This window comes from Salvia hispanica, chromosome 1 (genome assembly GCF_029641045.1).
Source record: "Salvia hispanica isolate PSC_SH4W2 chromosome 1, Shi_PSC_v1, whole genome shotgun sequence".
NCBI classification, from domain to species: Eukaryota; Viridiplantae; Streptophyta; class Magnoliopsida; order Lamiales; family Lamiaceae; genus Salvia; species Salvia hispanica.
In genome coordinates this window covers 3,782,977-3,795,811 of record NC_142692.1, presented here as the reverse complement: position 1 = coordinate 3,795,811, position 12,835 = coordinate 3,782,977, and the positions used below count along the sequence as shown (strand labels likewise).

The 12,835-nt window shown below is 35.8% G+C and overlaps 3 protein-coding genes across 3 annotated transcripts; all 3 read right to left on the bottom strand.

The window, feature by feature from the left end:
* Nucleotides 1-1,604: 1,604 nt before the first annotated feature.
* LOC125224142 (putative prolyl 4-hydroxylase 4) lies at nt 1,605-4,877 on the bottom strand. The gene is made up of 7 exons (XM_048127500.2): nt 4,607-4,877; nt 4,442-4,499; nt 4,249-4,353; nt 3,572-3,629; nt 2,755-2,930; nt 2,199-2,268; nt 1,605-2,104 (listed from the first exon to the last, which is right to left on the bottom strand). The coding sequence occupies exons 1-7, from the start codon at nt 4,726-4,728 to the stop codon at nt 1,815-1,817; spliced, it is 879 nt and encodes a 292-aa protein (XP_047983457.1). The 5' UTR covers nt 4,729-4,877; the 3' UTR covers nt 1,605-1,814.
* A 390-nt stretch (nt 4,878-5,267) lies between these two features.
* LOC125224139 (receptor-like cytosolic serine/threonine-protein kinase RBK2) lies at nt 5,268-8,161 on the bottom strand. Its single transcript, XM_048127498.2, has 9 exons — nt 7,915-8,161; nt 7,478-7,587; nt 7,004-7,390; nt 6,652-6,903; nt 6,412-6,566; nt 6,211-6,290; nt 5,996-6,131; nt 5,769-5,918; nt 5,268-5,682 (listed from the first exon to the last, which is right to left on the bottom strand). Exons 1-9 carry the CDS (start codon nt 7,950-7,952, stop codon nt 5,494-5,496), a joined length of 1,497 nt encoding a protein of 498 aa, XP_047983455.1. The 5' UTR covers nt 7,953-8,161; the 3' UTR covers nt 5,268-5,493.
* Nucleotides 8,162-8,291: 130 nt separating this feature from the next.
* LOC125224141 (uncharacterized protein At4g15545-like) lies at nt 8,292-11,519 on the bottom strand. Its single transcript, XM_048127499.2, has 9 exons — nt 11,188-11,519; nt 10,783-10,851; nt 10,284-10,340; nt 10,146-10,191; nt 9,901-9,996; nt 9,571-9,834; nt 9,351-9,393; nt 8,919-8,997; nt 8,292-8,590 (listed from the first exon to the last, which is right to left on the bottom strand). The coding sequence occupies exons 1-9, from the start codon at nt 11,458-11,460 to the stop codon at nt 8,498-8,500; spliced, it is 1,020 nt and encodes a 339-aa protein (XP_047983456.1). The 5' UTR covers nt 11,461-11,519; the 3' UTR covers nt 8,292-8,497.
* Nucleotides 11,520-12,835: the final 1,316 nt, after the last annotated feature.

The following is a 12,835-nucleotide window of genomic DNA, read 5'->3' as shown; positions in this document are numbered from 1 at the left end:
TACAACTCCACATTATCATACACACCAAGTAAAATACTCATCTACAAATCATAAAAGATTGGATTTTTAATATTCTAATTGCAATCAATCAAGTTTGTCAGTCTGAACAAAATTTACCAATCCAATAATATCCTCATTTCTTAGGTTTAATAAGAAAAAATTGAATATTAGACTTAAATAAAACACACACACATTGATTAAAGGAAGTAAAGTAAAAATTGAGCATGTGATTGAATAGTGGCATTGGAGAAAGGGCATTGACTTACACTATTGTATTCACCATTTGCTAAAAAATATGCTAAGGTTCACTGGTTGGGTAAGTTCTTGCACCTACCTTAATGAAAAGACCTCACTTCTTCTTCCCTTTAATTAAGTTCTAAGCTCCAATAATTGTTGGTTGTTCTTGTTAAATAATTGCACTAATACAAGAAGGGTAATTGGAAATTTGCCTCCATGTTTTGTGGATATTGCGTTTTGAACTAATCATCACTTTTTTTTGGCAACTTATTCATCAAATTAACATTTTATTCAGTTTATCCCGTGTCCCATAATTTCACGTGTCACACTATTAAATGAGTTTTTTTCTAATAAACATATATAGAATGAAATTAAAATGACTATATTTTTGTGAAAACTGTGAGGACATAAAGGTCGTGAACAAGATATTGGACAGTAAATTTAAATTAAGGCTCACAACCACTAAATTTTCTCAAGTAAATTTTTTCATATTTTCGTTCAACTTACAACAAAAGTAACAGTTAAAAATGATTAAATAACTGAATAACTTGTGTTAAAAAAAAATAGGAGAACAGCACCTTAACAATCACAAATTCACAATATTGCAGAATCCTTTTTCAGAGAATATAGATAACTAGATAAGATGATTGATGTTTGTTTAGAGATAGATGCTTTAGCACATTTTTAGTGCCTCTATACAACGTGCATTAGGTTTGTTGGAGGCCCCATTTAAAAATTGATTTGGATATCAAGTTTGCTCGAGTTTTATTGTAGTACAATTTATTAAATTTCTTGAGAGATGATGGGATATTAATAACGCGTAAATATAATAGTCGGTTAGTCAAAATTGGTATCATTATTATGATGCGTGTTATCATTATGCTTATTAATATTATTTTGTGAATTTAGCCATGTTTATACGCAATTTTATGTTCGAAATTACATAGAGATGTGGTTCAAATAAAGGTTTTTTTTATTCTATTAACGAAGAAAAAAAGTGATTAATGATCTTTACACGATCTTACAACTAACATAAAAAGCAACATACTTTTCCTATAAATTATAAAAACATATTACTACTATATCATAAAAACATTAATATATTGCATTAACAAAGAAGCGTGATAGTATACAAGAAAATGTTATGTCAAATTAATAGTCATATATTCACGATAAAGAGAACCAATAATTGACAAGTGACAACTAATCTAATAAACTAATCTAAACTAACCATTTCTTGACACCTACATCGACACTGGACCAAAAAATCAGATATATGTCTCTTCTTGGTCATTATGTCTGTTGTTGGTCTCTCCCTCTCTACTAATGTGCAAGAGCATATTGGCTCCAAGAAAAGACACAAAAACTTCACAAATTTTGGCTTTAATAATCCTCTCAGTCTATGTATATAGTAACATGATTAAATAGACATTTGTTCACCAAGACTACAAAACTCAGTGAATAACAGCAAGCAAGAATTATACAACAAAGGAAAGACATTGTCGGAAGATACAGAAAAGTGTAATGAACGAGTATTCATCCATGTATATTTTTTCAGTGAGAGATAGGTCAAAGGTTTAGCATACTTTGCAACTCTTTCTACAGTAACCTGGGAGGTCCGAAGAGCCGATCATGTATTCTGGGTTCTTGTTGCACTCGCCAAGGGAAGCCCATCTTTCGCAATTCTCATTTGAGTCGGCGCAGTTTCCGCCTACGACTTTATCAAAGGAATCGACATGAATCCACTTCGTTGCAGACCACTTCTCGCCTTCATCCACAGGGCAGCCAGCATGCAGACTTGTGGTATCTGGAGTTGCATCTGGATAGAGACTGTAGAACAGGAGTGCGTCCCCTTTGCGTGGCTTCACTGGAAAATTTGGGAAAGGAATAAAGAGGTCAGATTGCTGCTTGCATAGTTAGAACTTTAACTAAATCGTTTGCAACTTGACTTATTGTCTCACCTGCAGGACCTTGTCTTCCACACTCGGAGAACTCTTCCTGTGTTGAAACAGACCTACGACGAGGTGATTCCTGCATGGTTGCATCAAGGAGTTGGCATTTAGATGACAAATTCAATTAACAGTGTGGCTGAGTTCATACTTTTTGAAACAGCTTCCAAATATGTTTGAGATTTTAAGCTTCTAGACAGAGTTTGGTTCCATTATTTTTACTGCATTGTGGTCATTAATTACATCCTAAAAGCTTAATCATCAAAACATAACACATTTGGCTCTTGATTTAGAAACCATTATTTCAATGACCGAGTTCTGAATCTTTTCACATCTTGTAACCCCTCGCAGTTTTTTTTTTTTCAGCAGCTACCCCTCACAGTTCTTTGCTTCGTAATCAGTAATCACCATATCCTATTATATGAACGACTCCTGCCCTGTAACAGTTAGTACTAAAGAAAACTAGCAAAGAGTTCTAGTTTACATGGTTAAAGATCAGGCCTGGATGATTGAGCCAGATGGTGAAACCCAATTATCTTGAACAGTAGAACCTAGAGATATGACTAACCTCTGCAGAGGGAAAGACAGTTTCACCTCCTTTTTCAACATCAGATAGATACATCAGCACAGTTGCTATTCGGTGTCCACCACGAGCTATATTTTCCTTATCCGCAAAATAGTCATAGTGAGGATCATATTTCTGTCCAGGTTCATAACGCAATACTTGTATGTCTTCTCCATTTTCTACGAACAGGATGAAAGATCAGGCTTTGCAAGCAGCAGTAGTAGTACAAATCATGGTTCTCAATGGCCACAACACAGTTCATGATTTTAAAAAATACCAAAACATAAATTATCAATGTACAAGACCTCAAATAAAACCTAGGGATGCCTTTAAGAAGTAGTAATAATTACAGAGATCACTGAAAGCTCAATGATTTACTCAGTAGACAAGATAAGATAGAAACAAAGTGGAAGCTTACAAGAGCTAAATAGAAAGCAATGCGAAAAAGACAAACAGGTTACGATTTAAGTATCGTAATATTTATGGCTATGAAGTATATGGTATTACTAATGTGTTCTATCCATGCATATTCCTGATCTCCTCTTAAAGTAGTATAATTCAGTTAATTTGAAAATGGCTAAATTACAAGATCTAACAAAAACAACATTAATTATTGTCTGGTCTTCCAAGGTGGTTTCTATTCTATTATCCCAAAAATAACATAGACCAAAGATATAAAAGAACTGCCATGGCATTAATAAGAATCAAAACTAAAATGGAATCGAAACAGATATTACTAAACATTATCAACAGACTAGGAGTTATGATCGCTGGTGATGCTGGCTATGACTCTATTGTATATCCTCATAAAAAATGTTACCTTTTGGTAAAAATGTCCATGTTGCAATCTTGTCTTCTATGCCGGCAATAATAGGATCCTATTAGTAACACGTGGCAGGGAAAAGAGTCAAGATCATGGAACTCAGAAAATTCTCAAAGATAATGACATAAGTGTGTTGGGAAAAACATGAAAGAAGGGAAGCAGTCTGATCTTGATTTGATTGATTCAGCACAATAAGTTCTACAAAACCTGCTTTCTTAATCCTTAATTCTAAACACGGTGCCTATAGTTACTACATTTCAAGCATCCGACTCAGGTATTTGGAATTCACAAAGTAAGAACTTTCAAATGCATAAACACTTGATACACGAGCAATTGAGATTTAAACAAGGGTACCAAGATCTCTGAACCCGCATATCACTCACAGTTAGATTTTACGTGCAATCAGTATATCATCGACAAAAAGATCGTATGCATTTGTCTGATCCATATATCATAAGCACCCATAAACCTCTTCATCACTATCTTTAGCAGAGGTACCAGCTTAATCAAAAAAAAATACTATGTTTTTAATTGATAGTAAGAACAGCATCAATCAGTTGCATCAATTGAAACACGGATTTGTAAAAATGACGGCGAACACTCCAAAGCATCATCTTATAGCAAATTAGAATCAATTACATAATTCTATCCTTGGAAAAACAGTAAAGCCGTACCTTCCCTTTCGCAATAAACATTCCAGAACTAGTCCGAACCTCACTCAGCTTACTTTCCCCAGACTCATTGTCCGCCACCTGTGACCTCTTCAGCTCCGATTTCGCCTAATTTGATCACACAAATCAATGTAACCGCTTCAAATTTCAAAATAGAGAGAAACCGAGAATCACAATAATCAACACACAAACTCACCAGAGAAATTAAATGATTGCATTCCTCATCCGTAAGAAAACCTTCGTACACAAAAGCTCTGAATCGCAACGCGAGAAATGCAACTCAATCACACAAATGTCAGCTGACAGCAAATTTTTTAACAAAATTACAATGTCCACTACAAAAGGGATCAGTATTCAGTACCTAGGTTTCCATGAGATGCTTCTGACTTTGGACGGATTGACTATGGAATTGCACGAAGATTTCCGCGGTATTGATGCGATCACCACCAGTAGAAACAAGGAGATGCAACAAAATCTGTACATCGTAAAAATTTATACCGATTTTCCTCGGCAACGTTTGAAATTGAAGAGGAGCTGCTTAAGATGTTTGAATCTGAGATATTTTTCTGCGTATAGTGAGATTTCGGTTTTGGTAGATCATTCAGTGGGAGTTGACGACGAATATAAAAATCTAAATAATTGAAATTAATTCTAAAACTATATTTATCGTTGAACGAACTTCTAATTATTAATAATAATATGGAATATTAAAATTGAGATTAATCTCTTCTTATCCCTCATTTCAATATGTCATCATTTCATAAATAAAAGTGAAATTAATATTATTTCATTAATATTTCTTAAAACCCGTATTAATTCCAAATAGTATTAGTGACAAATGATTAATCATTTTAGTGAAAAACTTTAGCATAAAAGTGAGACTAATATAATTTCATTAAACCTTTTGTTAATATTTCTTAAAATTCGTATTGATTTCAAATAGTATTATTGACAAATGATTAATCATTTTAGCGGAAAACTTTTGGCTTGAAAGTTGAAACTAACATAGAAAGTATAAAAAATTAAAAAAACCAAAATGTATGTTTTCATCTCTTTCCCTATATATGCAAATGATGGTAGCTCAATACAACAATACATAACACAAGCTGTTTCACTGCTACCAGCCACCTCCCCAGAACTAACAACACGAGTAGACTCGAAGGGGAAATACGCAAGCAAAAGCGTGAGCCGACCAACTGGGAGGAGGACCATGCATTCCCAGCTCTCGTCTAGCTCTACACCGATAGTTTACAAGGTCTCCTCAACTGGTTCCAAAGATGGCTCGCTTCTGTGGCCTCTGTGGCATGAAGGCTTGGTTGAGTTGGCTTCTTCTTCCGAAATCATCTCTAACGGGCATAGCCTCTTCAGCGCAGGCCGTTTTTGGAACCTTTTCTTGCTCTGCAATATGCCTTCATCACCTTGCAACATCCTCACAACCTGATGAATACAAGAATTGGCATGTTCCTATAAAATTGTAGCTCATTTACATGCTAATACAAATATGGAAAGGGAGATTTGTATACCTGGCTCATCTGAGGCCTATCTGTCGAATTTTGATGAATGCATAATGAAGCAACCATAACCATTCGATTCAGCTGTTCCCAGTCGTATTCACTATCAAGAGATGGATCAGCTAGCTCTTCTATGCCCTTGTTAATTAGCAGAGGTTTGGCCTGGAAAGTGTTTTTGTTTCCAAGGTTTAGTCGGAGTCTGCTACAGCGTACAAATGCATCTGTATCGACCAACTTACCCACATCACAACACTTTTATTGTGTTCGTCTATAGCTGGGCGGCCGCTAATGAGCTCCAGCAATAGCACACCGTATGCATAAACATCAGTTTTCTCATCAACTGTACCGTGCAGGAAAAACTCGGGAGGAAGATAGCTGCCATTGAAAGAAACAATCATGTTCAGAATAAAGACTTGACCATTTCCCATTCTATAGTAAGTTTCCATTGCCATACCCAAATGTGCCCTCGACATTCGAAACATTAAGGTGAGTCCACTGATCAGGAAGCCATTTTGCTAACCCAAAATCTGAAATCTGCACAGAAACGTTACTTCGAGTAAATAAACACGTGTCATCTGTTTCTAGGTTACGTCTTATGGATCTCTTGGTGTAAAAAAATGGCGTAAACCGGAACCATTAGCACTTTCTAAACCACCTGAGGATGAAGATCTTCAGTTAGCAAAATATTGGCAGACTTGATATCTCTGTGGATAATTCGTCGTTGGCACCTCTCGTGAAGATAGCACAGACCGGAAGCAATGCCTACGGAAATATTAAATCTGACATTCCAAGTCAAATTCTCCGTTGCATCTGAGCATCATATGAACAAAGAATGAAAACAGAAAATAAAGTTTAGAATCTTGAAGTGTTGGAAAGAAATAAAAGAAAGACAAACCTTTTAGCATAGACGACAAGCATCCATTAGCGGATAACGGAAGAACCAGGTGCATCCCTCCTTCGACTCCATAACCAATAACTCTTGAAATGTTCGGATGGTTGACATGGACTAAAATGCCGAGCTCTGATAAGTAATCCGCTGTCATCTCCTCTTGTGATCCCCTAATCAACCTCTTAACTGCTATTAGTTGTCCATCTTCCAAGTGTCCCTTGTAAACTTCAGAATAGCCGCCTTCTCCAATTAAGTTTCCTAATACCGAACAAGGATTCAAAATCTTTGTTTAAGTCTTAACATTATCAAGATTCTGATTGATTGATTCCTAAATTCAACAAGCAAGAATATCAGTCACCTGGGCTAAAATTGTTTGTTGCTTCTTTGAGGTCTGCAAGAGTGAAGCATTTCCAAGAGGTTTCAAAGCAATAATGCAAGTCCCCGTCTAAGTGAGTAGTGAGGTCGGGTAAACTCTGAGTGCTCCGGGAACCTCTTCTTCTTGAAGAAAGCTTCTTTATCGAAAGAATGTGAGGCATGGAAGGATGAAAGGTCTGAAAATGCACATGGGGGCCCTTTTTCAGCTTGCGGAGGAACCCTTTCCATTGGGAGTCGGATTTTTCAGCTGCCTTAGCTGCTTCTTCCTCTGAAACGAGCTTTGTGATGACGCTCACTTCTTCTTGATCATCATCTCCACTGGACGAGCACCCTTCTAACTCGGGCTCATCCATGTCTAAAACTCTCATATCTAAGGCATAATTCAAGATATGCAAATCTCAGAGAGTCAGGAACATGATCATCGGAGAACAGTTGAAACATGTAGAGACGGATCTACCTTCAGCAGAGAGAGTGATGGAAGAAGTGGAATAGAGCAGTCTATGTCCAACTACGAGGAACTTCCCATCGGTGCTTTCGTCAGCAGCCTCGCATGCATTCTCATTTTCCCTGCAATTCGACTCTCCATGAAAACTATACAATAATCCAAAATCCTAGGCCTAAATTAGGCCAACTGACAGAAAAATCACTATAATACAATAAAAATAACCTAATTCAAAATCCATAACATGCTTAGCATATGATTGAGGATTCTATGAAATCCCCCAAATTTTTACCAACTCATACAGATTGATTGCTTTACCAAACTTGCCAAGACAAATTATATTGCAGCATGTAACAACAGTTAAAACACAAGATCCAAAATTAACTAATAATTCAGGTCTAGAAATAATAAAACAATATTAAATTACAACACTAAATAGAGAATGGTATTACCTTGGAGGGGAAGACGAATGTTGAGTGTTATTTTCCATGGTTCCTTTGCGACGGCAAAAAGAAGTGCCTCAGGAACCAAGATTATTCTCGTCTGCAAATTTCAATTCAGATAGAGAGACCGACAGATACACAGAGGATGCAAGATGGTATGAGAGAGAATGTGAGGGAAAATGAGAAAAGTAAAATTGTGGTTTGCATGAATTCTCCACAATCCATGCAATAGAGATTCATGCTAAAAAATCGGTTGTCCTATGTAATATTATATCCTATGCATACTTAAATACCAAAATGATACACATTTCTGATTTCTCCATCACATGCCAATGTAATTTTCGGTAATAAATGATAAGAGTACATTTATAACAGTACAATTCAACTACCAAACCTAAAAGACAGATCTTTATTAAATATTGAGAAACAAATATTGTGGTTCGATACAAATCAACTGCAAGACAAACATTTACCATGGATGTATGCGACAATAACTTATTTTACAACCATAATTTACACAAGCAAAATCTAAAATTGTTTGTGAAGAGCTAAGATCTTGAAGGTTTAACCCGTAATTAAAAGCTTGCTCTATTCACTGCACGTTACGAGTGATTAGCCCCTCAAAGATGGCGTAGAGGTCCTTATTATCAGGACCGAAGATTTCATCCGCCTTCCCTAATGTTTCCTAGCATAAACATTGTAAAGTAAAACGATTCAATATAGTCTCTTCATGAGCCATTATATTTTTCTAAGAAAAAAGAACACAAGCTGCCTAAATATAGCAATTCTGATTTCTTGCATGCTTAGAGACTAATATCACACATAGAGTGAAATATATGACCAACTTATCCTTATACATACCAAATTAGTCTTCCAACAACTTAGGGTGATATCATAGATTCATAAAACAGTTGAATTCCTTCATAATTTGAGATTGGGGGAGTTTTTTATTTTCTTGAATGAAGCTGTCTAGTGATATAAAAATGTGGATTAAACCTAATGTCATCACATACCTCCTTTGTTTGCTTGTGGGAGTTAAGTTCCTTCACGTTTGCAAGAAATGCGCTGAACTGCTCGTAGGATAGGCGAGACCTGGTGAGATAGGGGAGATTTTAGACCAGGCAGATTTGTCGATTTATTGTCAAAACAGGCATAATCATAATTTTGCCAACTCAAGTCTAAATATAACAAACATTAAGATCAAGGCCTCAAGTCATGCACATGATCATTGTTTGCATTAGAGAGCATGGAATGAGCCCATAGGTAGTTCATGGAGAAAGTCGATGAATGAACGAAACAGAACACGTGTATTATGAAGTATATACTTGCCAGAATCGGTACTCGTATAATGATTGCTTATGCATTAACCAGGCGTAAGTGAACATCTTCATGTAAATATGTATAAGTGGTTTCGTTTGTGATTTTGTTGCAATTTAGTTTCATACCTGACTTGGCGAAAGAATTCTTTTCCATCAACACGTGTTTTCCCTAATATATGGAATGGGGAAAATAAGTTATTACAAAAACAAATGCAGTAAATTCTACTCCCTAATATCAGTTATAAGTTTGTTAAATCCTACTGTATAAATGTAGGTAAACGCGATCACATTGGCTTTCAGCATACTCTAAGGCAATACAAGGTGAAATCGAGTTAAGATAGCTAACCTGGTTGTGATCCCGATTCCATGCTTGACATTGAACCGAACTGGCTTGAAGGCATAGAAGAAAACACAGAAGACCTATCATCGTAAAGACCTCTTGTTGATGCAACAGAAATCGAGTGTCTCTGTCTCCTTGGAGACAATGGTTTGGGCGTCCTATACGGAGATCCAGAGGCAGACAGACTCGGAGGGGAACCTGGAGGTGTGAGACGAGGCGTGCTATTTTGTGATGCTAGTAAGAAGTTATGTGGTACACGGGCCCTCACGGCTGTCATGACGAAAAAAAGGATAGTCAGTAAAGCAAATGCAAAGTGGAAAGAAGGGTCATGCATACCTTCAACATCAGTATCCACAGAATTCAAAATTCCAGCATCAGAGATTTGGCTTTGAGCAGAAGCAGTTTGGTTAGGCGGTAAATCAGAATCATCCTCTGAAAAAAACCATTATGATCCTATAAAACTGCTCCATATTCAACACGCAAGTATCACGAAACGCATTTAAAGACTTGTATCTTCTAATTCTGGTATGAGGAAAAACAATGAGTTGCATAAGTATTATAGAGGGATCAGAATTACAAACCAAGATTGTTAGGCAGATTTGTCAGATTAGCCTTAGGACCACTTGCCTGTCAAACAAGTAAAACAAAAAAATGAATCTAATACAGAATATGGAGATTCTGTGGAATAACGCTGCAAGCAACGGAAATCATTCTCTTACAGGGTTTTCCTCATCGTCTTGAAGAGACCGCATCAACGTCTTTCTGAATGCTTCCAACTGAAAACATTTATACTCGGGTCACTCAGCATAGGTATTTGAAAAGTGGACGAAATCTTCACATGTTCAAGGATTACAAAAAACTTGAACTTGCCAAAATGGAAATTTGACATACAGAATTCTATTATATCGGCTTTTCTGCATAACATACTCTTGAATAACCTATAATCTTCACAAGATTACACCCGGCATTGACACTTCCATTGAACTACAACGGATCCCTATTCTTTGGAACTTCAAATACTTCCTAATAAGCAAGATGCAGTTCAATTCAGCTCAAGCATTGCTATTATGGAAACGAATGAAACCGAAAGCACGCGAGATCCTCTATTCTAAAATGTACGTTTAAAGAAACTTGAACACAATGCAACTCACACAACAGCATAAAACTCAAAATCAGCACTAGTGATCACCTAGAAGTTTAGAACTGAACCAACCATACCTTGGTTACATCCCTGTTCAGCTTCTTCACAGTGTTGCTCAGCTGCTCATTCTCCTTCACCAAACTCTCCTGCAATCCTCAAAAGCTCAAAATTAAACACACAGTCCATTACTCATTGTCACGCTCTTCACTCACACAAACATTACAAAAATACAGACTTTAAAATTGTGCTACAGTCAATTTCATGTTTTAAACTAATTAACAATATAAAAATCATTAATTACAGCAGATTAAGTTAAGTGCGTTAGGTACGACTTTATACTAAATAATTTCACTAGATAATTGCATAGTGCACACCACCAATTGTATATTATTGATTTTAATATTTTAGATTATTTTCAAGTTGAACAATCACAGCTCAGCTACTTTCAATTAAAAATCCACACGAGTAAAAAACGGTGGGACCTTCTCCTGCAGCGCAGCAGCGAGCTTCTCGGAAGCCTCGGCGAAGGAGGCGTCGAGCGACTGGAGCTGCGACTCCATGCCGGCGATGATGCTGTCGCGGTCGGCGAGGTGCTGCCGGAGCTCCGACAGCTCCGATTCGAGCGAGTCGACGCGCGTGGAGAGGGCAATGGAGGTGATTTTGCGCGCTACATCGAGCTGCTCGAATGGATCCTGAGGCAAAACCTCCAGCAATTCCTCGGGAAGGTCGAACCTCGACGATTCCTTCGCCAGCATGTTTTCTGCTGCTGTGTTTCCTTTTCTTTTTTTTTTCAATTTTTTTCGTTTTTATGTATTCGTCTTTTGGGGTTTAATACTGTGTGTGTGGATATACGGTAGCCACAAGTGTATTTTAGTGGCTAAATATCAGGATAAGGAATTGTCTTATGTGAATTTTTTTAAAATAGAAAGAATTGAGAGCAAAATAACTTATTTTTTTGATTTATTAGATATTATTGAGATGAAATAGAATGAGTGGTTGCTTTCGATTTGGTTATGGGTGGCTAGCAAGTATCAAAGGAATTTTAGTGTAACTTGAGGTAACTAGAGTATTGCACAAAAGTTAGGTACAGAGCAATTAGCAAATACTCCCTTCGTCTCGGTTTAAGAATCATATTTTGCCATTTAAATTCATCCCAGTTTAAAAGTCACATTTAGAATTTTCCATATTTAGACATAAAATTTTACCTCATCAAAATTACACCCTAGTGTCAATATCTACCTAAAAATAAACCAAAAACAAAATGAAAAACATACTCCACCATGTCACTTCATTTATTACACGCTCAAAATTCAAATCATCTCACTTTCCACCAACTCACTTCATTTATTAAACACTTAAAATTCAAATCATCTCATTTTCCACCATCTCACTTCAATTATTACCCACTCCACCAGTTTCTTAAGAGTGAACATCTTTTTTGGTCTACGAACTTTACCAAAGTATCATTTTAGATACGTGAACTTTGAAAATATCATTTGAGGTCCGCCAACTATGGGTTAATATCAATTGAAGTACTTTTTTACTATTTCTAAGTTTTTCTGGACGAAAATACCCTCAATATCTTTAAGGGTATATATTTTTAATAAACTTATCGTATATTCATATTTTTTTATAAATATATTTACTATATATTTTTGATGAATTTTTAAATATAATTTGACCTTCAATATTATCACTTAATTTTGTGGAATGCAAGAGAAGAGTCTTATTAAATTTTTTATTATTAAAGAAAAGTACTTTATTCAATTTTAAAATTCTTTAATATAAATAATTGAAGAAGCAATTTTACTTGCATGTCACTTAAAGTCGCCCGCCTCACCTAAAACTACCATAAAATACCATAACTTTATAAAGGAACAAAATCAATTTGTAATAAATAAAATTAATAATGAATAGGAATACTACTTTCATATGATCAACCTACTTATAGATATGTATAAAAAAAAAATTGACAATTATAATTTCAACATAAATTTGTTAACATAGGTCAACTATAAAGTGACGTTGATAAACGAAAAATCTAATCATTACTAAATTAATTATTAAAATACAAAAACAAATAAAATGGTGGTAACATCAAACATAAAAAAAAGAACATAGTAATGAATA

Excerpts from the sequence above, each read along its gene's own strand:
- LOC125224142 (XM_048127500.2), bottom strand. The coding sequence starts at position 4,728 with ATGTACAGATTTTGTTGCATCTCCTTGTTTCTACTGGTGGTGATCGCA. Across the intron at positions 4,500-4,606 it reads AGCATCTCATGGAAACCTAG|AGCTTTTGTGTACGAAGGTT; the intron begins GTACTGAATACT and ends GTTGCGATTCAG. Across the intron at positions 2,269-2,754 it reads CTGTCTTTCCCTCTGCAGAG|GAATCACCTCGTCGTAGGTC; the intron begins GTTAGTCATATC and ends GCAACCATGCAG.
- LOC125224139 (XM_048127498.2), bottom strand. The coding sequence starts at position 7,952 with ATGGAAAATAACACTCAACATTCGTCTTCCCCTCCAAG. Across the intron at positions 7,391-7,477 it reads CATCACTCTCTCTGCTGAAG|ATATGAGAGTTTTAGACATG; the intron begins GTAGATCCGTCT and ends ATTATGCCTTAG. Across the intron at positions 5,683-5,768 it reads ATAGGCCTCAGATGAGCCAG|GTTGTGAGGATGTTGCAAGG; the intron begins GTATACAAATCT and ends TGTATTCATCAG.
- LOC125224141 (XM_048127499.2), bottom strand. The coding sequence starts at position 11,460 with ATGCTGGCGAAGGAATCGTCGAGGTTCGACCTTCCCGAGGAATTGCTG. Across the intron at positions 9,997-10,145 it reads AAATCTGCCTAACAATCTTG|AGGATGATTCTGATTTACCG; the intron begins GTTTGTAATTCT and ends GGTTTTTTTCAG. Across the intron at positions 8,591-8,918 it reads CCCACAAGCAAACAAAGGAG|GAAACATTAGGGAAGGCGGA; the intron begins GTATGTGATGAC and ends TGTTTATGCTAG.